Source organism: Cibotium barometz, chromosome 37, assembly GCF_041138505.1.
Source record: "Cibotium barometz isolate CiBa-2024 chromosome 37, ASM4113850v1, whole genome shotgun sequence".
Classification (NCBI taxonomy): Eukaryota; Viridiplantae; Streptophyta; class Polypodiopsida; order Cyatheales; family Cibotiaceae; genus Cibotium; species Cibotium barometz.
In genome coordinates, this window is record NC_141082.1 from 29628102 (window position 1) to 29650574 (window position 22473).

Consider the following 22473-nt stretch of genomic DNA (forward strand, 5'->3'; position numbering starts at 1 on the left):
AGAGTTCAAGGGTACAGCCTGGATGATGGCATTCTGTATTATAATTGCAGGCTATGCATTCTCAATGATGAGGGAACCAAGGACCAAATTCTGAATGAAGCCCATGACAGCCTTATTAGCAAGACATCCAGGTTTCATCAAAACCTACATGTCTGTAAAGAAAAGCTTCTTTTTCCATGGTCTGAAAAAGGATGTACTGAATCATGTACATCAATGTCTGACATGCCAGAAAGTTAAAGTTGAAAGAGTAAAAATGCCTGGAAAGTTACATCCATTGGACATCCCCCAGATGAAGTGGGAATGTATCAGTATGGACTTTATTACTGGATTACCATCAGTGCAATCAGGTTACAACTCCATTTTCGTGGTAGTTGACAGACTAACCAAAGTTGCCCATCTGATTCTAGTAAAAGAAACCTACACTGCAGTGGATGTGGCTAGAGTGTTCCTCAAAGAAATCTTCAGATTGTATGGCCTACCCACCCAGGAGAATAGTAAGTGATCGAGATCCCAAGTTTACTTCAAGGTTCTGGACTGCATTTTTCCAAGCAGTGGGAACTTTCTTGGATCTCAGCACAACTTATCACCCTGAGACCGATGGTCAAAGGGTAAACCAAGTAATCGAAGATATACTTCGGTCATGCTGTGGGGCAGGGAACCCAAGAAGTGGCTAAGCTATCTGCACCTAGTCGAGTTCCCCAATGCTTCTTATCACCAAAGTATCGAGATGAGCCCTTTTAAAGCTTTGTATGGACAAGATTGCTTAACTCCATTAACTTGGTCTGACCCATTGATTAGGGTTGAGATGTCTAGACAGATGCTTGACGACATGGAGCAGTAGATGCAATCAATTCGTAAAGATATTAAAGCTGCCCAGGATTGACAGAAGCAGTATGCAAATAAGAAGAGGACAGACAGAAAGTTTGAAGAAGCAGATATGGTCTTCATTAGAGTACGGTCCAAAAGAAGTTCTCTATCTCTTGGGAAGTACAAGAAGTTATCCCCCAGATATTCTGGACCATATCTGATTACGAAGAAAGTAGGTGACAATCTATGAGCTTCTTCTGCCTCCTCATCTCAAAGTTCATAATGTATTTCATGTAAGCCTTCTAAAGAAATATATGCCAAGCCCAAATCATGTACTCGATGATGAAATCCTAACCTCTTCAACCCAAGGGAGCAGATGGAACTCCAACCTGAAGAAATTCTTGATGTTCGAGAAAAGATTCTTAGAAACAGAATTCTCAGAGAATTATTGGTAAAATGGAAGTTCTATCCTTTTGAAGATGCCACCTGGGAGAATGAAGCCGATCAGTTGTTTGCGGGATTACCCCCAGTTTGTGAGATGAGGGCATCTCGCGTTTTTCAAGTGGGAGAGAATGTAAGATTCCTCCCCAGCCTCTCAAGATGTCCAGCATCTTCCCCTGTAATCAAATCCCTCTTCAGAAATATAAAAGATCTTGTTTCTACCAGTTTTGGCCTAGAGAGAGAAAATCTTCTAGAGAGTGATAATTCAGTTTTTAAATATTTTTGGATAGAAAAATACCTCATCTTATTAAAATAAGTTTCCCTGAAACAGAAGTTCAAAAAGATTTTCAGAAGGTGCATTAGAAATTAAGTATAATCTGTTCAAGAGACATTATCCTGGGAGTCAAGATTTTTTTGAAATTTTAAATTAAGGTTCCTATGGACCAATAAGATTCATCCAAATGTAGGGAGGAGATAAATAGAAGAATAAAAGAAAAATCTCTCAAAAATGAGTAAATACTCACATAAGATGAAGAGTTGACTAAGGACAAGGTTAATAGTTAAAGAAAGAGAGATATTTAGATGAAATGATGCATTTTTGACACCTCAGTATGGGGGAATTCCCCTCATGAAGGAGGCTCCTATTTCACATGTGTGAAAGAGTTTTAAACTCCTAAATAATGAGATATTTTTATCTCTCCTCTCTCCTGTTTCAACTAGATCCAAAAAGTGGACTAAATTGACCCAAAAATGGTCAAAAATTGACCAAAGTGATCTGGAAAATTCTAGAATCAATTGGCTTGGTTAGAAGCTCACTTTTTTCTATAAAAAGAAGCCTTCCCCTTTGTTGAAACTCAATAGTGTTTTTGCACTGTTACCCTGCTTCTCCCAAGTGCCAAAAATTGTGAATTTTACTCATAATTCATTAGTTTTTGACCTTCCCTCTTCTAAAAGATTGGTGGCCACTCTTGTTTCAAACAAGAGTAGAACCCTCAAACCATCAAGCCAAAGGAAAGCTCTCAAATTATCCATGTAAGTTGGAGATTCTTCTCTTTTCTATTTCTTTTATGGTTTTTTAAGATTTTTGTCTTCTCTAAAATGAAATGATGTTATGACTCATTGAAAAAAGGCATTCCCCTCTCTTCTTTAGTAAATCCAACCAATCTTATCCTAGATAAATGATTAATGGATAAAATCAAGTTTTTCATAATGTTTCTCTTTGATAAAGTAGAAAATGTTTACATTAGAATGATTTAAATACTCTTGGTGAACTTCTCTCATTTTCAACCCTATCCTCAGAAATTACATCCTGTAAATCTGCATTAGAAATAGGCTGATCTATGATGTCGTTTGAAATCTGCATAGGCTGAATATTTACCACATTAGGACTTACATTTGAATTCCCACCTATAAAGAGAGGCAACAATGTATCAAATACATCCCGTGAGCTCACACTTGTCTCTTTGGTACATGATAACAAGGGCTGCACAGCATCTTCCACAAAAACATCTCGACTAATCAAGATACGCTTTGACTGTGCGAATGATACAATCTGTAACCTTTGCTCTCAGCACTGTAACCAACAAAAATGCATTTGACAGCCTTATCATCCAATTTTCTGCGTTGTTGCATAGGCACTAAAGCATAGGCCAAGCAACCAAAGACATGCAAGTGACCAATAGAAGGTTTCCTGCCATGCCAAGCTTCATATGGAGTAATAGACTGCAAGGCCTTAGTGGGACACTTGTTGAGTACATATGCAGCACACATGACAGCTTCAAGCTAAAACGCAGGTGGCAAAGCTTGGCTCTTGACCATACATCGTGCCATCTCCATAAGTGACCTGTTTTTTCTCTCAGCAACACCATTTTGCTGAGGAGTATACAGCACTGTACATTGGTGTTTTATCCCACGACTAGCCAGAAATGCATCAAACTCTTTAGACATGTACTCGCCCCCTCGATCAAAACGGAGGGTAACCCCATTAAAATTGGATACATTTTCAACCATAAGCAAAAATTGTTTAAAGCACAAAAACACTTCGGACTTTGCCTTTAGTGGATATACCCATGCATGCCTTGAGTAATCATCAATGAAAGTCACGAAGTACAAGTGTTTACCAAATGACGGAGTTTGCATAGGCCCACATACATCACTATGTAAAAGTTGCAATTTGTGAGTGGCCTGCACAGAACCATCCTTTGGAAATGCAGAACGTTGCATTTTGCCCAAAATATAGCCTTCACAAACATGTTTCAATGGTGCCTCAAGAGGGCACAATGAAGCAACCATATCAAATTTCTGCAAACGCAGCAAACTAGCAAAGTTCAGATGACCAAAATGAGCATGCCATAGTTTTGCATCTGAAACTGTCTTTTCATCAGAAACTGCATTTGGTGAATGTTCCACACACTTGTCATAAGAATTGAGCCTATACAGCCCACAAAACAAGGTGCCAAATACAATAATCGTATCACCAGAAGTCAAATCATGGACAGTACATCTGTCATCCACAAATTTGACTACAAGTCCAAGTTTAGCAAGCGCAGAGACAGACAATAGATTCTTCTTTATCCCTGGCACATACAAAGCATCTGAAAGTGTGAAAGCGCTGCCATTTGTAGCAGCAGTAAGCATAATTTTACCAATGCCCTTCATTGGGTAAGAAGCATTATTGGCACATGTGACAGTATTCCCATTAGGGACAGTCTCAAGAGAAGTGAACATATCACGATGCGAGGTAATATGCTTTGTAGCACCACTGTCAAAATACCATACATGAGAGTCAACAGAAACTGCCAAACATGCATCATGTACAGATGGGTCATACTAGCAATACACGCTAAACGCCCATTCTGTATCCTGCACAACATTTGTAGAATCTGCATTTGTAGAAGCATCCGCTATTGTGGCTGCATTTGACTCTTTCTTCTTTGCCTCTTTAGCCTTTAGCTTAGGGAAATTCTTAATGACGATCATTTGCCTTACAATAGTTTCATCTGGTCTTTTTCTTGCCTTTATCCAAGAGCCTTCTCAGACTTATTGTTGCTACCTGTGGAAGGAGAAGAAGTTGCAGACCTACTAATAGGAGAAGAAACATTAGAAGGGGTTGCCTTACCACTTCTTCGGGGCAGCAATAAATGTTTGATCAACTGCACACTGCCTGGCCCTGTTTTGCTTGGACTGAGCTTCTTGCAAGAGCTTGTTGACTAAAGTATCATACTTGACAGCATCAAGTCTGTCCTTAGCAAGAAGTCTCCACACGTGGAAGCAAAAGTCTGATATGTCTCAGGTAAAGCATCAAGAACAGTCTGCACAAGAGAATGATCAGGAATAATCTCACCTGCAGAAATCAACTCTTCTTTGAGATCTTTAATCTCAGCAAGAAAAACATTCATGTCATCATCTTCCTGCATAATCTTCAATTCTAGCTCTTTACGCAGGTAAGAGATTTTTGCCTCGTTACGACCTGCATACAAACCAGCTAGAATATCCCAAGCCTGTTTTGCTATTTTAGCTGAACGAATATGTGGGGTGATGTTACATTTGACAGAAAGTGCAATCAAGGCATGAGCCTACGCATCTTTACCATCCCAACGAGCTTGTTCAGCAGTGGGTAAAACAGCAGCAACAGTAGAGCTGCTAGAACCTGCAACATCCTCAACAGATCCTACATTCACAGAACCTGGACGTACATCCATACCCCGCACAATGTTCCACACTCCTTTTGCAACCAAAACATGCTGCATCATGTATGCCCAAAGTGGGTAGTTGCTATCTCCATCCAATTTGTCATCATCAGCAGATAACATGCGAAATACATCATTGCTGTTATCAGCCATGGCCACTGACTGAAACTGATGCAAAAACTACTTGTAATGAAGCAAAGACTAAAGAGAAAATAACTCGTGCTATGTAGCACGGTCCACAATAGAGTACGTATGCCTGTTTTGCAGAAAACTGCACTGTCAAAATTTCTGCAGCACAAAATGACGAAAACACCCAGTGGCGACGTAGCCCTGGGAGCTGATGCCTGCTCTGATACCAATTGTTAGAATTAGGGTTGTAGGAAAGCACACAAAGCTTGGAGAAGAAGAAGCAAGAATACACACGACACAAAGTGTATTAGATTGTGTCAATGTACAAAAGATAAGTTAGTCCTAGAATGATGGGCGTATATACAAGCCGGGGAGAAAAACCTCCTAAAGAGGGAAAAAGTGCCCCGGCGGTCCTAAGTGTGTTCACACACATCACTGCCTATGTATATGGCAACATAAAAGAATACTTTTTTATTATAAAAGAGTTACTTTCATCATATTGATTTTTATGCATAAAAGTATGCATAAAAGAATATTTTTTTTATAAAAGTATCATTATTGATTTCTATGCATAAAAGTATGCATAAAAGAATTTTTTTTAAAATTATAAAAGTGTTACTTTTATCATTATTGAAATCTATGCATAAAAGTATGCATAAAATAATATTTTTTATATTAAAAGTGTGATTTCCATCAACAATGATTTTTATGCATAAATGGGTGCATAAAAGATATTTTTTAATATTAAAAGTTTGATTTTTATCATAAATGAATTTTATGCATAAATGGGTACATAAAAGATATTTTTTATATTAAAAGTGTGATTTTCATCATTAATGATTTTTATGCATAAATGGGTGCATAAAAGATATTTTTTTAATATTAAAAGTGTGATTTTTATCATAAATGATTTTTATGCATAAACATATGCATAAAAGATATTTGTTTTATATGAAAAGTGTTATTTTCATCATAAATGATTTTTATGCATAAACATAGGCATAAAAGATATTTTTTAATATTAAAAGTGTGATTTTTATCATAAATGATTTTTATACATAAACATATGTATAAAAGATATTTTTTTAAAATTAAAAGTGTGATTTTCATCATAAATGATTTGTATGCATAAACATATGCATAAAAGATATTTTTTTAATATTAAAAGTGTGATTTTCATCATAAATGTTTTTTATGCATAAATGATGCATAAAAGAAATTCTTTTATATTAAAAGAGCGATTTTCATCATAAATGAATTGTATGCATAAACATATGCATAAAAGATAGTTTTTTTATATTAAAAGTGTGATTTTCATCATGAATGATTTTATGCATAAAAGAAATTCTTTTATATTAAAAGAGTGATTTTCATCATAAATGATTTGTATGCATAAACATATGCATAAAAGATATTTTTTATATATTAAAAGTGTGATTTTCATCATAAATGATTTTTATGCATAAATGGATGCATAAAAGAAATTCTTTTATATTAAAAGAGTGATTTTCATCATAAATGAATTGTATGCATAAACATATGTATAAAAGATATTTTTTTATATTAAAAGTGTGATTTTCATTATAAATGATTTTTATGCATAAATGGATGCATAAAAGAAATTCTTTTATATTAAAACAGTGATTTTCATCATAAATGAATTATATGCATAAACATATGCATAAAAGATTTTTTTATATTAAAAGTGTGATTTTCATCATAAATGATTTTTATGCATAAATGGATGCATAAAAGAAATTCTTTTATATTAAAAGAGTGATTTTAATCATGGATGATTAAAAGAGTGATTTTAATCATGGATGATTTTTATGCATAAATGGATGCATAAAAGAAATTCTTTCATATTAAAAGAGTGATTTTCATCATAAATGATTTTTATGCATAAATGGATGCATAAAAGAAATTCTTTCATATTAAAAGAGTGATTTTCATCATAAATGATTTTTATGATAATAAAAGTGTGACTTTCATCAGAATTAGATTTTATGCATAAATAGATGAGTATAGAATTTTTATATTTAAATAAGGGTTCTCTTAATCCTTTGTTTAATTTTCGTAAAAATTTAAAAAAAAAACGAATAAGTAGATAATCTGTGTGAGAAGAAATGCTACCGTTTCATATTCACTAAGGTGATAATGAGAAAATTCAATTAAACTATCGAAGTCAGAGATCGAGATAAATGATTATTTTATTCCTCATAGGAAATTCATGTTTTAGAAATCTATAAACAAATATTCTCGACGAACGAAATTTAGAAAAAGAGAAATTGAAATATTACCTTTCGAGAAAGATAGTTAGGAAGAACCTTTCCAGACCCAAAACTCTGATTCAGACTATTGACCAAGACCTAATTCCTTCGTCAGTTTCAATCAATGATGATGTGCCCAGTTCAGGAAAAATGCTCTCAAATCTCCCACCGAATCTGAAACTAAGTTAAGACTTTTGATTTTGATCTGAGGATCAAGTTAACAGAATTCGAGGAATTCTGTTTGGAATTCAGACCTGGATCTAGAAGTATTGGGATACGGATTTAAGATTTATTCATGGTATTCAAACAAATCAAAACTGAAAACTTGCATAGAAACCTTGTTTTCTTAAAGGACTGTCTTACGCCAGAATGTTGGGTGGAGGGAGCATTTGGCATATATGTTTATCTAAGAGAAGTTCAGTTGCAACAACTGGCGGGGAGTGTTCAAGGGACAGCTCACGAGGCAAAAACCTGCCCAAGTCTTAACCAGTCTGGGTATGGTAAAAAATGGTGTGCTTTCGGTACGATGGGCGAGGGCCAACGAAGTGGTCCCTGAGTGAAGTACTAGGACACCTAAGGAGGATCCTAGAGGGTTCTGACTAGGTGATGCACGGGCTCGCGGTGCTTAGGACACCCATTCGTATATCGAGGAAGATATATATATATATATATGTATGTTGACGAAGTGATTATTGTAATATGTTTACTGGATCTCGTTGGTTTGCTGACTAGCTGGTCCCAACGGAGAGTCCACAGTGGTACTGTTTTTGTGAAACAAGGGATTGAATGGAAATTTTGAATTATGAAATCTGTGATCATATCTATTTTGTCAATGGATTATTTTTATATTAAAGTTTTAAAGAGGAGTGTGTGCGTATTTGTTTTCTAAAGCTAAAGTTAAGAAAGGCATTTCAATTATGGGTGGGTGAGTACTTGTTTGGTTCTACCAATTCCAGTGGTAGGGTGGTGGCTAACCCATGGGCCGGATGGGGTTAGGCTGGAATCAGTGGAGTTTTAATAATCAAACTGAAAAATCTTAGGATTACGCTAGGATTCGAGTAGCTAGTTAAATTTGATAAATTTCTCAATTGACTGGATCAACGGCTGTGCCTTGATCTTGATTAGGAAAAAAGCATTGAAATTACTCAGATGATCAAATTATATCAGTGATAGTTTCCTTCTATCTGGTTTATTCAGGTGAAGGATAGTTTAGAATTGATCTCCTTAGAAAAATTCGTTAAGAAAATTCAAAAAATTGTCCCCGCTTTTCGGGCATGGGAAATTTTCTCGATTTCGGTTTTCGGAGTGACTACCAGCCTAGTCACGTGCCCGGACATTCATGGGGGGCGAGGCCCCGAGTGAGAAACCCTGCCCTGCGCATGAGAGGGCTGCTTCCACTATCAGCTACTACCGGGAGTCCGGTGCGCGGAGGGGACAGAGGGATCTCACAGCACCACTGGGCAACCGAATGCATATATCGAGAGGCAAAACAACTTGTTCATCTACTTGCATTGGGAGCCAACAACTATTCTTTTTTATCCACCGCTCATAATAGAAGCGTATGTGTAGCATGGCATGAGCTTTGAGATACCGAAATGAGACACTAGATTCTACTATATTGCACTTGAATGTGTCATCCTTATGTATCCCTTCTACAGTCATCCACTGGTCTCCAAGCAAGGCTACCATATCATCACCTAATACCTTCTTGCACACAAACATGGTAGGTGTTTGTGAGAAACAAAATTAATTAAACATCTTTGCAAAAAGATGTATTGGGCATACCCAACTAAGACTCACAGATCGAGAGGGCTTTGCAAACTTGAAAGACCCTTGTATATCACAAAGCATCTTTGATTTCATGACCATTACAGTCCAAGCATCTGGAATTGGCCATTCTATAGAAGATAGGAGTGAAGATGTGATTATCTGTAGCTTACCAAACCCACCGTCCTACTTTGGCACCAAATAGGAGTGTCGGTAAAAGTAGACCTTTTCCTTAAGAAGTTCTATACTTGTTTTACAAGAAAACATTGCCTGACCAATGTCTGCATGCAATGCCTAAGATGTTTCGGTTAGGCTTTCCAATGGCTACTCCTCTACCATGTTTGAAGGAAAAATATCTGCAAATAAGAAATAAGTTGACTTAGATTGAAACATCTCTGTCTGAAAATCTCACATGCCCCTTTCTACCTGCGATAGTTACAATTGTATGGAAATCGAGTTTGTTTTAGCGAAGATGGATATCTCGTGCTGTGTAAACATGTTGTACCGTGGCCACTAGTAGTCCATTGCTTGCCTTCTTGAAGCCTTGTAAATGACCTTTCCAATGGTGCTCCAGTACATTTCGCTGTCGAACTCTGTGAGGCCTGATTGCAGTAGCGCTCTTACGAAATGCCTCTTCCACCCAAGCACCATCATCGTCCTTCTTATTGTGCAAGGATATCTCCTCAATCTCGTCTTTTGGTCTTCTTGGTGCGGCCATATCTTCTTGGAAGCTAGAGTAGAAAGGTTATGTTTAGAGCAAAAGGAAAGAGATGTGCAGACTAGGGTTTTACGGGAGCCTTGAAGATGAAAGAGATGGAGCTCCGAGAAGGGAGGGAGATTAAGATGGAGGAGAAAGTTTAGGGTTTTGGGTTTTGATGGTTTCATTAGGGTTGGGCAAATGAGATAGAGATGGAAGAGAAAGGGAGGAAGAGTTTAATTTGGACGTTCAAGAGGGAAAGCGGACTTGAAAATGAAATTTTTGATAACAATAAAATTTGAGATAGGTTTTTGGAGAGAAATGTGAGTTTTGGGGGGATCTCAAAAATTTTAAAATTTTAAGGATTTTTTGAGCCACGAAAATGGTTGGACCATACCTACCCTAAACCCCCTACTTTTTTAAAGGAACAAGTGTAATTATTAGTACTGAAAGCCTAGTCCCCCTCCCTATAGCCTAGTCTCCCTCCCTATATTCAAAGGAGACCAAATGTGCACAATCCTCTATTCCTATTGGTCTGTTTGCTGATTACTTTTATTAGTAAAAGGCCCAAAATATGTCCAAATGCCCCCTAATGTTGAAAAATGATTGTGAGCGTCATTCCTTTACCTATGCAAATCATGTATAATTGAAAAATGATAGTGGGCATCAGTACAACAACGCGATGTAAGGCCTCACTCAAGAATGTCCACCCTAAATTGTGCTGTACTGACTTGCATTATATAAGGTATGAATTTGGAACCCTATGGGTGGCACTGACCCATACTTGCATTTTTAATGAAAATCGGCTAGATTCACGAGCTTTAAAAGCTGCTTTTTAGTGTTTTCTATAATTTATGCAAATATAGACCTTGTATATTGTAATTTAGTACAATGCGATACAAGGCTCCACTCGCCAACATCCACCCTATATCGCATTATGCTGACTCGCAATATAGAAGGTCAATATAGCGCGAATATGGAACCCATCGCCAACCCATACTGGAAAATGCGGTTGTTGCATATTTGTGCAATGTGGAACCATATGCTCGAACCCTACGTTGTAATGAAAAATTTTAATATCGCGAGCTTTAGAGGCTAGTTTGCTGGATATTAGTGTAATATAGACCTTGTATATTGCAAGTCAGTACAACGCAATATAAGGCTTCCCTTGCTAACATCCAACCTAAATTGCATTGTAGTGACTTGCAATATACAAGGTCTTTTTAGCTTGAATATGGAACCCTATTCCTAATCGTTGGCTCATAGTCGTGTTTGCTTAAATTTTAACAACACAAATTAGTATAGCTTGAATATTGAACCTTAGGGATCGATGGCTGGCCCATAGTTGTGTTATCATGAACAATTATAGTAACACTAGCTTTTGATGCATATTTGTACAACATAGACCGTGTATATTTTGATTTAGCACAACACAATATCAAGCTTCACTTGCCAACATTCATCGCGTAAATCGTGTTATACTGACGTTTGCATTGTAACTACAAATCTCCATTATTCTCTCATTGCTGTACAGTTAGCAATCATTTTGACATGTTTTTTTCTACTTGTAGATGTATCCTTTTTGAGATCGAGGTCGAACCTGATACTGGTTTTGAAGAAAATCCTAAGGAGAAATTGTTCAATTTCCTTCACAAAGTTAGCCAGTACCATGCCAACCTCAGATATCACGTCGTAGGACTCCATCAAGAGTATGATCTTGTCTGGACGCTCATATCTCCAAGAGAAAGAGTAGCAATACCAGGAGACAACTTTGAATGTTGGAGTCAACCTGGACAATGTTCAATACCTGCATGTGGATGAACTTGTTTCTTCCATATCCTCAAGAGATAAGGTAAACATGGATATTTCAAAGCTACCAGAGGATAAGAAGAAGACACACAATAAGTGCCTAATACACGAGCGTAAATGCCATCTTGTTGACTACCACTATAGGTTTATTTACTATTTGCATCTGCTACTTAAGGATGAGAAAGTTTTAATAGAAGGAGGTGAGGAGAGGTCAGAGGAACCTTCAAGAAAAGAAGATGATGAGTTTAATGAGGTTGTGGAGGAGATAAAGTTGGCTACGGAGAGGGAACTCAGCGAGCAGCTTGATATTGATTCCCTCAGAAGATAAGACATCCAAGTTGTTATAACTGTGTTGATGAGGACCCCGCTGTGATAGAGGAAACAGAGTACATTCTGCCCTCAGTCCTCTCTGCATATCTAATAGGTGACAACCATTATTTCCTGTTAATACAGATATTCAAGTGTTGTTTGACATCATGGAGGACTACTATCTTGTCATCATTGCACAGAATCTTGAAGAAGATGATGATTTTGTCGATCCAAGTGTGGATAATTATCTTCTATTGGATTCGAATGTCAAGGACAGTGAGTTCCATACTCCTACTTAGATATTATCAATGATGTACAAGGATGCTTTTCACTACAAAGCCAACCTTCCCACACTGAAGAGGAATTTCAAGATATTTAGCGAAGATTCAGTAATCCACAATTGAAAGGGAAGAGAATTCTTCATCTGTCCAAGATGCTGAGTCATCAATCAACTTATGGACAAATGATTTACTTGTTAATGATGAGAATTAGAAGGTTTGATTATGATTACAATAAATTTAAATATCATGATGAAGCTTCATATTGCATTTGTTTTGTTGACTTATGGATAACTTTGTTTTGTTGACTTATGGATAACTTTATTTTGTAGCTGGTGGTATATCAGGATGATTTTCTCGTGCGCGCATCAAGATCATGAGTGGGAGGACTCAACACTGGGAGAGTATATTAACCGGCTAAAATTTCCACAGCTCATTATATTCCACAAAAAGTTTTGAAGGTGAATTCCCATTATTTGCAATCAAGAAATTACTTATAGCATCTATAACCTTTTTGCTTAAGGGAATATCTATTAAAGATACATTTTTCTACTTACTGTGAGATCTAATTCTCTTATCACCTCCTCTGGTAAATATAAATATGAAATGTACCTAAATACATTGAAGAGTGTGCCAAATCTGGCTTTCTACTAGTAAATTTTAATTTAGGCATCATGCCATAAATTGTTGTAGTGAGTGTAGTTTTATTCATAATGTAAATTGCAATTTGCTACGCTCAACCTTTTGTCTGATAGAAATCAGGTTCTTTTTGTAATATTTGAAACATGAAGTACATTAGCCAAGTACATTAGTTAGCCAAGTGCTTCAATATGCCATTCTACATAGATAATAGCACCTTACCACATGTAGAATAGACAATGTCACCTTACTAACATGTACAATACAATGGAAAGTATCATCCATATATTTTTTACATGTCTCTAAACCACTCACCACCATGACTGAACATGTGGTTATATTTCTCTTTGGTTACCCCAGTTCTGGGAGGGAGTTCTGAGGTTACTCTGAACAAAGGCAGATGGCTGAGCTGGATTCCTCCTGGGATTGCCCTAATTTTGATAAGACGGACCTTGATTTGACTGATATGAAGGGGCTGGTCTCTACACTCTGGGTCCTTGACATCCCTATCCTCTTCTTGACATGGCAGGAGTCGAGCAATCTTTAAGCTGGTGACTGAAACCCTAAAACCCAAAACACCTGTTCTCCCTTCTAAGCTCATCCCTCTGAATCCTTAGAAAGGTGGGGCTCGTGAGAAAGTGTTCTGAGGGAAGGGTCTTCCTTCACTTCTGAATCTTCTAGTATCTTGATTCTGAATTGGGCCTTGTTGCCTCTTTGGGGGTGGAAAGTTATCATGGCATCTCCCCAATTGTGTAACTTTTGTGCTCTTTGTAACACCATTTTATATTGTAGAGTATGAGCAACTGTCAAATCCCTCTTAATCTCGTGCTCCTTGCATAGGTAATAAAATCACTTGATGTGAATTTTTCTCCTTAATTTGTTCAAACCTTTTCAACCTCTTTTATGTTTTATTCTCTACCAAGCTATGCCATATTTTCAAAAGATTCAACCTTATCCCAAATAAAACACACCCACATCTTCCTATTAAAGTCATCAATCAATAATAAGAAGTAGGAAGAACTACCCAATGCAGTGGGCTAGCATTTTACCACAAAGATTGGCATGCATAAGCTCTAGAGAAGTCTTTACACGATTCTTGCTTTCTTGTGAAAATGCATGCCAATGCTACTTGTTGCCAATCATACAAGATTCATACACAAATCTGTAATCTCTAAAAATGATGGTAGATATCCACAATCCCAAAACTTTACATGTTTTTAAGACTACAAAGCTTAGTGCCCGAATCTCTCATGCCATAGCTTGCTTATCTCAACATTGGATTGGGCTATTAAAGCCGATAGCTCATACAAATTACGCTAGATTCCTCTCCCAATGAAATTACCACTGGAGTCTATGGTGACTGCATCAACCCTATTGAAGAGAACCTTCAAGTCAAAAATTCCTCTTAATGTTTGACACATAATGGACATTGGAAAACTTCTTAGTATCATCACTAGCCCTAAAAGAACCTTCAAGTCATGGCAATAGACAATATATTCCTCTTGATGTTTGGCACATAACAGATATGGTTAGTATCACCATTGCTATAAATATGAGAAATGTTATCTGAACCCATTGCTAGGTATTTGGCATCGTTCCTAACCTCTACTAGGATGGACATCCCCATAGGCTTGAGGGAGTTATACCATCCCCATTGCTATAAATATGAGAAATGTTATCTGAACCCATTGCTAGGTATTTGGCATCGTTCCTAACCTCTACTAGGATGGACATCCCCATAGGCTTGAGGGAGTTATACCATCCCTTTTGATTGGTCATATGTCAAGATGATCTATAAACCATTGAAGGTTATGCCTTTGTGTAGATTCCTCGAATGTTGAGGAATGTTATGCCTTTGTGTAGATTTTTTCTATTGCCACAAATAGCACCAATTTTCTTAAGAACTCTCCCTGTGCTCCTTCTTCCAAGGCTTCAAAGTGTTATTTTTCTCATCTGCTTCCTTCAGTCTACATGATTTGACCACATGACCAGGCCTGTTTACAGAGTAGAAACACTCTACTCTGACCACATGATTTGACTACATGACGAGGCGAGTAGAAACACTTTACCTTAGATTTTTTCTCCTTTTCAAAAGCATTAAAGTTATCAAAGCCCTTTCCCTTGCCTTTCTTTGCATTTACGGAGAATGTAACATCACTACCATCTCAAGCTTTGAAATGCATATCCTCCACCAACATTGCACCAAAATCCTTAAAACTAAGTGGCAGGTTACATTATGAGAATGCCAAACATCACTACCATCTCTGGCTTTGAAATGCATCTCCTCCACCAACATTGCACCAAAATCCTTAAAAGGAAGAGGTGGGTTACATTATGGAGAATGTAACATCACTACCGTCTCTGGCTTTGAAACACATCTCCTCCACCAACATTATATCCAAATCCTCCATCTCCTCCACCAACATTATATCCAAATCCTCCAATCTACATGATTTGACCACATGGCTAGTCCTACAAAGTAGAAACACTCTACCTTAGATTTTTTCTTCTTTTTAGAAGCATTAAAGTTATAAAATCCCTTTCCCTTGCCTTTCTTTGCATTTATGGAGAATGTAACATGACTACCTTCTTTGGCTTCTTTGAAACACATCTCCTCCACTAACATTTCATTGAAATCCTTAAAAGTAAGAGGCGGGGTTACTCACCTACATGTTCAATGAGGTCTCCAAATTGTCACACTTTGGGGGAAAAACTCTAATGCACCTTCGTGCTAGTTATTCCCCGGTCTTAGTGATCCCCCACCATTGCCATCATATGATCTTTCATATTCTTTTTAAGTAATGTAAACTACTATGAAACGAGGTTTTCTAGCTTGCAAGAGTGCTTTAATACAATGAACTTGCTAGTGAACTAAGGTTACCAAACTAGTCTATACATGGGACCCAGGGTCGGCATGGATGAGTCGTATCGGCCATGTCGACCAACCAACTCTATTATTCAACTAGGACCATAGACTACAACAAGTTTTTGTAGGGACCTAGCATAAATCCCATGATAATCTAAGACTCTCTGGGCTCTCAAATGGACGTGGAAACTGAAGAAAAGTGTATCCTCAGTTTAATGTGGCCATCACTCACTAATGCAATCACATAGCCTGTACAAGTATGCATCCTACTTAGAAGAATGCCAAGTCTACATAAGTTATCTCCTTACTATCTAGCCACACTTTCCAAGTCTACATATGCCAACTCCGATCTATTTGGCCACGCGTGGCCACCATCTAGTATCAAAACTGGGAATTGTCAGGTGCTCACCACCTCAGGGGGGTCACTCGTATAAATATGTAAGTATCACGTGGGTTCAACAGAAGGACATTTTAAATATTTAAAACTTACAGAAATATATTTACAGAGGGGATTTATTTATTGTATTTTAAAAAAAAATTACAGATTTGAATAGGAAAGGATACATTATATTCACTAAAAAATTCACAGATAAGGGACTTTTTAAATAGGCCTTGAACGCACGTGATATAGAGGATTTACATATAGTGACCCCCCCGAGCTCACCACAATGAATTGCTCCTCATAAAGGGATCCTTACATAAGAGAGCACATCCCTCACTTGCATAAACAACACGAGGGTGGAGCATTGAGGAAAAAAATTTCCAAGAAGACCAAGTTTCAAGATGTTGAAACAAGCTATGTCTTTAATGACTCTCATGTTGTAATGTCTTGAATTTCCATTTTTAGTGAAAGTATATGCTTGTATGAGGCAAACAATGTAGCTCTCTACAACAAAATCATATGTTTGCTTGTAAAAGTAAAGAATTAATTATGTCCTATAACAAGGCATCACTCTCAAGTCAAGCAACTTCTTAATGCATGGAGGGTGTGTATCCATCGACCATAACATGTTGAAGTAGACTTGAAAAGAAAATATGTAAGATTTAATATCAATATTGAGCACACAATAGGATCTAAGAACATAATATTATATGCTCTTAGTTAGATAAGGGAGGTTCACAAATATCTTATCATTCAATATCAAACACACAATAGGATATAAGAACGTAATAGTATATGCTCTTAGTTAGATAAGAGACATTCACACACAGCTTATCACTCATGCATTTGGATATAGATCTTTATACTTCTCTTTAAGGTTTTTCCAAATTGATACATATTTCAAGTTCACTTTGGAAAAGCTTAAGATTCATGGCTCTTGGCACTTTTTTTATAGGTTAGATCCTTATGTATTGGATGTTCTATAACAAGGGGATCAAGTAAAAAATTACTTGAAGCAAAACAAATGGTTATTTGTGATGTGGTAAATTTTGCACCTCTAAAGACAGCAACATATCAAAGATAACAACATATCAAAATGATTATTTGTGATGGTAAAGTTGGCACCTCTAATGATAACAACATATCAAAGAGACCTTAGTATGAATTCCAAGATGCACTTTGTGTTGTACATTTCAGAATGTAATAAAATGTTTCTTTGGTATAGAAGTTATTCATTTGCACAAAGGTAAGAGATCACTTGAAACATTGTGTTCAACAATGCAATAAAATTTTTCTTTGGTTTAGAGGTTATTCATGTTTGTAATAAAAATTTACTTTGGTTTAGAGGTTATTTATTTGGACAAATGTAAGAGATCACTTGGTGTTCAACAATTCGAATTATGTAAGGTCAACAAATTAGAAAGCTTAAAACTTGTTACCTCATAAGAGGATATGGGAAAATATCTCATAATTAAATTATCAAAAGACCTATAACATTCGTGATGCTATAGGTATGGCTATCAATACCTCATTAGAGTGGCAAGACTTTTTGCTAGTATTAGGTACAAAAAAAACTTTCAATTTGAAATAATTATCAAAAGACCTATAACATTCATGATCCTATAGAATATCTATCAATAATTCACTAGAGTGGCAAGATTTATGCTAATACAACAAAACTTTAAATTTAGAAGAGAACTTTTTTCAACAAGGTTCTAGGTTGCATGATTATCTTAAGATATCTTTAGCAATAAACTCACTAAAGTAGCAAGATATTGTGCTAATAATAGGTACAAACACAACTAAGAAATCTTTGTTCAAGGAGGTTGTATCCTACATGGTTACTTTATGAAAATGTTAGCAATAGTTTGGATCCTCACTTATAAGCAAATATTCATATCACATACATGTAGGGGGCTACAAAAAATAGGTTTCATCTACATGTTTTTAGAGCTAAAAATATCATCGTATTTAGTTATTATAAGAGATGAATCTTCGTTACAATATTCTAAGTGACTATATTGGATGCCAATAAGAATTAACTTAAAGTAGATCTAGCTCAAAAATGTGCCCCATTGCACTCAAGTGATGCCATTTGTAGTTTTACGTGAGAACCTTCAAGTTTGAGTGATGAAAGGGATGCTACACATTTTTGGTGTGTTGTATAATTTTCTAAATTTAGTACGATCCTAAACCAAAAGAACAAATCAACCTAAGGAAATTGATTATTTGAGCTCAACACATGGTCTCTAGCACCACGAGAGCATGCTAAGTGGGTTTTCTAGATCATGTGATAAGTACAGTACCTCGGCTAATAGGAGTCATTCCACACTTGGAAATATATAAGAAAAGGACCTTAACTTCCCATTGTGTCTTTACTTCCAATGAATCGTTTCTAGACAACCTTGCTTGTCCATAGAGTCATTTTCACTCCACAATGTATTTAGTGTGTGTAGCTTTTAAGGTAACAAACTATCTTGGAAAAAGGTAGAAAGGCAATTAGCTCTCCCAAGCTACCCTAAATGAGTAATTGTACTTAAGTGTGTATAAGGAGATCTTTGAAATGAAGCTTGGAGGAAAATGGAGGTGGTTGTGTTAGTAGTGAGTAAGAAGATGGTTTATCAAGAACGCTATAAGGAGGGGGAGGGGTCTTTTTCCTAAGGTCTAAACCTTAGGGGACACACATGTACACACACGTGTTAGTAGTGAGTAAGAAGATGGTTTATCAAGAACGCTATAAGGAGGGGGAGGGGTCTTTTTCCTAAGGTCTAAACCTTAGGGGACACACATGTACACTAAGTGTAAGGAGGGCGAGGGGTCATTTTCCTAAGGTCTAAACCTTAGGGGACACACATTTGCACGACGTAAAGTGGACGTGAAGCAGATGGAGGAAGGAGGCGGCTATATGAGGGGCTTCACAGAAGGGAAGGATGGGCGTTGCAGGAGACACTATTACCACTACAGCTAGCTTCTTCCTAATATTGATTAGTTGTTATATATATCGATGGCCAAGCTCTTAAGCTCTGGCAAGCAGCAGCAGCTATGGCCGGCAGCTGCTCTTGTTTTCTTAGCTTGTTTCTGTGGATTCATGGCTGCCGCACAGGCTTCTGCATTGAGAGCCGACTACTATAAGGAGTCTTGCCCCCTTGTTGAGACGTACGTCCACCATGCAGTGGCGCAGGCCACCCATCAAGACCCAACGGTTCCTGCAGGGCTGCTCCGAATGCACTTCCATGACTGCTTCATAGAGGTTAACCACCTTCGCTTTGCCTTTATTGGATCATTATGATATTAAGCATCGATTAATCCATTGTGTTGAGCGCGCATTAATTGCCGTTTTGATCCAGGGTTGCGATGGTTCCATTCTGTTGGACTCCACGGCCAACAACACGGCGGAGAAGGACGGGCCGCCCAACGTCTCCCTGCACGCCTTCTACGTCATCGACAACGCCAAGGCGGACATCGAATCCGCCTGCCCGGGCGCCGTCTCCTGCGCGGACATCCTCGCCATAGCCGCCCGCGATGCCGTGGCCTTGGTACAAACTAACGTCCATTATCCTTCATATCTGCTCCTAATCCTAGGGCAAATTATCCACATTATGGTTAATGAGTTCATTTGCTTAACAAAATGAGCTGCTAATATGGGTCCCAAATTTGGTGCGTCCATTATCCTTCATATATCTTCTGCTAATCTTAGGGCACATTGCTCCTTGCTATCTACATTATGGTTAATTAGTTCATTTGCTCCTTGAACAAAATGAGCTACTAATATGGGTCCCAAATTTTGTCCCTAATTTCATTGTTTGCATCAAATCACCTACTCTTGCATGGGCCATCCTCACCATCACCACTTCTAGTAGTGCCACATTCATAATAGGACACAATACTCTATGCCATCAACATTTATCATTACATACTTGTTTTATTCCAAAAGGTATCAACAATTATGATTACATACTTGTTTATTCCGAAAGGCCTCGTGACACAAATCAGTTATGCTAAGTGCATTGCCTACATCATTGTTTACTAAGTTATTAAGTCACCAAGTGAAGGTGACGTGAACTTGTCAGCCAAATAAGCTATGCTAAGTCCATTGCCTACACAATCATTTATTGAGTCACCTAATGCCTCACCAAGTGAATGCTAAGGATACATTCACATTTAAAATTCAAAAACATATAGAAGGTTAGAATCTCATTGTTGTAATTGGGGTCTCATAGGTGCCCCAAATATAAGATGGTGTTCCCTTAGGTCTATGTATGTTAATTCTTGAGAAACATTTTTTTGTTGATGTAGTCTGGCGGCCCACACTGGACTGTACTTAAAGGGCGTAAAGATGGCAAGGTGTCCAAGGCCTCTGAAACAAGGGGCTTGCCAGCTCCCACATTTAATGTCTCCCAACTCACTCAAAGCTTTGCCCTCAGGAATCTCTCCAAGGTTGACATGGTGACTCTATCAGGTACTCCATAAAACCACATGGTTCAATCCTAAGGCTAACTTTGGGTACCTTTTATGGGACTTAGGAAAAATGCTTAATACAAAGTTGGTCTTGGCATAAATTTAATCAGCTTGTCCAATATCAAACATGCTTGAAGCCATCCATAAGCTTGTTTAGTATTGTACTTAGGCCAAGCCAAGTGCTCAAGTAGAATTTTTTATAAATACCATCTTTCAAAATGTTGAAAGAAAATGAATCTCATGTAGAACCAAATTATTTTGCTAAAAGCACTAAGACTAATGAGGTAATCAAAAAATCTTATAATTTCTCACACGATGATCTCTAATCTGTACATGATCTTGTGATGCCAAAGGTGGACACACGCTAGGATTCTCTCATTGCTCCTCCTTCAACACACGCCTCTTCCACTTTAGTTCTTTAAATGAGGTGGATCCAACAATAGAAGACACGTTTGCCCAGAAGCTACAGGCGGTGTGTCCAGAGCACAACAAAAACCATAGTGCGGGTGCCTTCCTAGATTCCACGGCCACAACCTTTGACAATCGCTACTTTGTGGAGATTACCCAAGGCATGGGTGTCTTCTCTTCTGACCAGTCCCTCTTTTCGGACCCTGAAACGCATGCCCTTGTCAACTTCTATGCCAATGACGAGCATGCCTTCTTCACCAACTTTGCTATCTCCATGGTCAAAATGGGCAATGCTGGCCTTAAAACCGATAAAGATGGAGAAATCCGCAAGCATTGCCATTTTGTGAACTCTTAACTGTTCTCTTCACAACACACTGAGAACACACTATATATTTGTACTTATTACTGCTACATATATATTTTGCTTGTTTGATTGAACACACATAACATCAAAGTGTTTTGTGGATCACATATATAGTTGTGCCACAAAAACACAGAAAATAGTTACACATTTACACACATGACTACATTCACAAGATGGAGGTTTGCTCAAGAATATGTAAATAGTCATGCTATTTTCAAGGAGCTGAAAAAGTTTTTTTTAAATTTTCATGTCCTTTTATTTGTTCAAAACCCAAAAAATCTTGGGGGCACTTTAACTTTCCCTTTAAAATGTCTTTGTGTAGATTATGAACCCTATCCAATTATAATATAAAATTATGTTCGACTTTGCACACATTTCATGCCTTTTTTATCATGAGAGTAGTGCATGTATGACTTTGTTTTTTTGTTTTATTATCTCATTAAAATTTGGATATCTTTCCTCATAACATATGCTTGATTTAACTTAATTACTTTATATTCAAGTGGTCTTTTAAATTATAACCTCACGTATATCAGTTGCATGTACACATTAAACAAGAGGTGTCAGGTAAAGCATCTTCTAACACTAGACTTGTAAAAAAATTACGATTTTCTATAGAGATGTTACATTTATCAACTTTGGAGGCTTCCAATAATTTTTGACTTGATATCAATAGCAATAGTACAACTAGTAGAGTTTTCCCCTCTATAAGATTTACATAACACATTTATTGTGAGAATATTCTTAAAAATCAATCTCATTGATAGATGTAGGAATTTATTACACCTTATGTGCATAGGGGAATCACAATAGAATCATAATGTTTACCCTTAGAGTATTTGTTGATTAAGTACAAAGTCTACCAAGGATGATAATCCTTATAACATATAAGAACCATTCAAAAGAAACCAAAACACCTTTAAGGATACCCATTTTAGCAATTTGTCTCTAGCCCAAGTGGTGGTTATAAGGGGATATCCTAAAAAGCCCATGTCCAAACTTTTATAGCTTAAATTAGGAGCACTTATTTGCAAAGGAATGCTCAAATTTTTAAGTATTTATGAGTATGATTAGAGACCTCTTGAGTAGGCAAAAGGAATTAGGCTTTATGAAAATAATTAAAAGCCTTTTGATTGGGAAAACTAAATAAGACATACAAT

The 22473-nt window shown here is 37.1% G+C and overlaps 1 protein-coding gene across 1 annotated transcript; it reads left to right on the forward strand.

Moving 5' to 3' along the window:
- Positions 1–19011: 19011 nt before the first annotated feature.
- Positions 19012–21555, forward strand: LOC147617144 (peroxidase 66-like). The gene is made up of 4 exons (XM_086776733.1): positions 19012–19333; positions 19431–19619; positions 20380–20542; positions 20895–21555. The coding sequence occupies exons 1-4, from the start codon at positions 19088–19090 to the stop codon at positions 21302–21304; spliced, it is 1008 nt and encodes a 335-aa protein (XP_086632859.1). The 5' UTR covers positions 19012–19087; the 3' UTR covers positions 21305–21555.
- Positions 21556–22473: the final 918 nt, after the last annotated feature.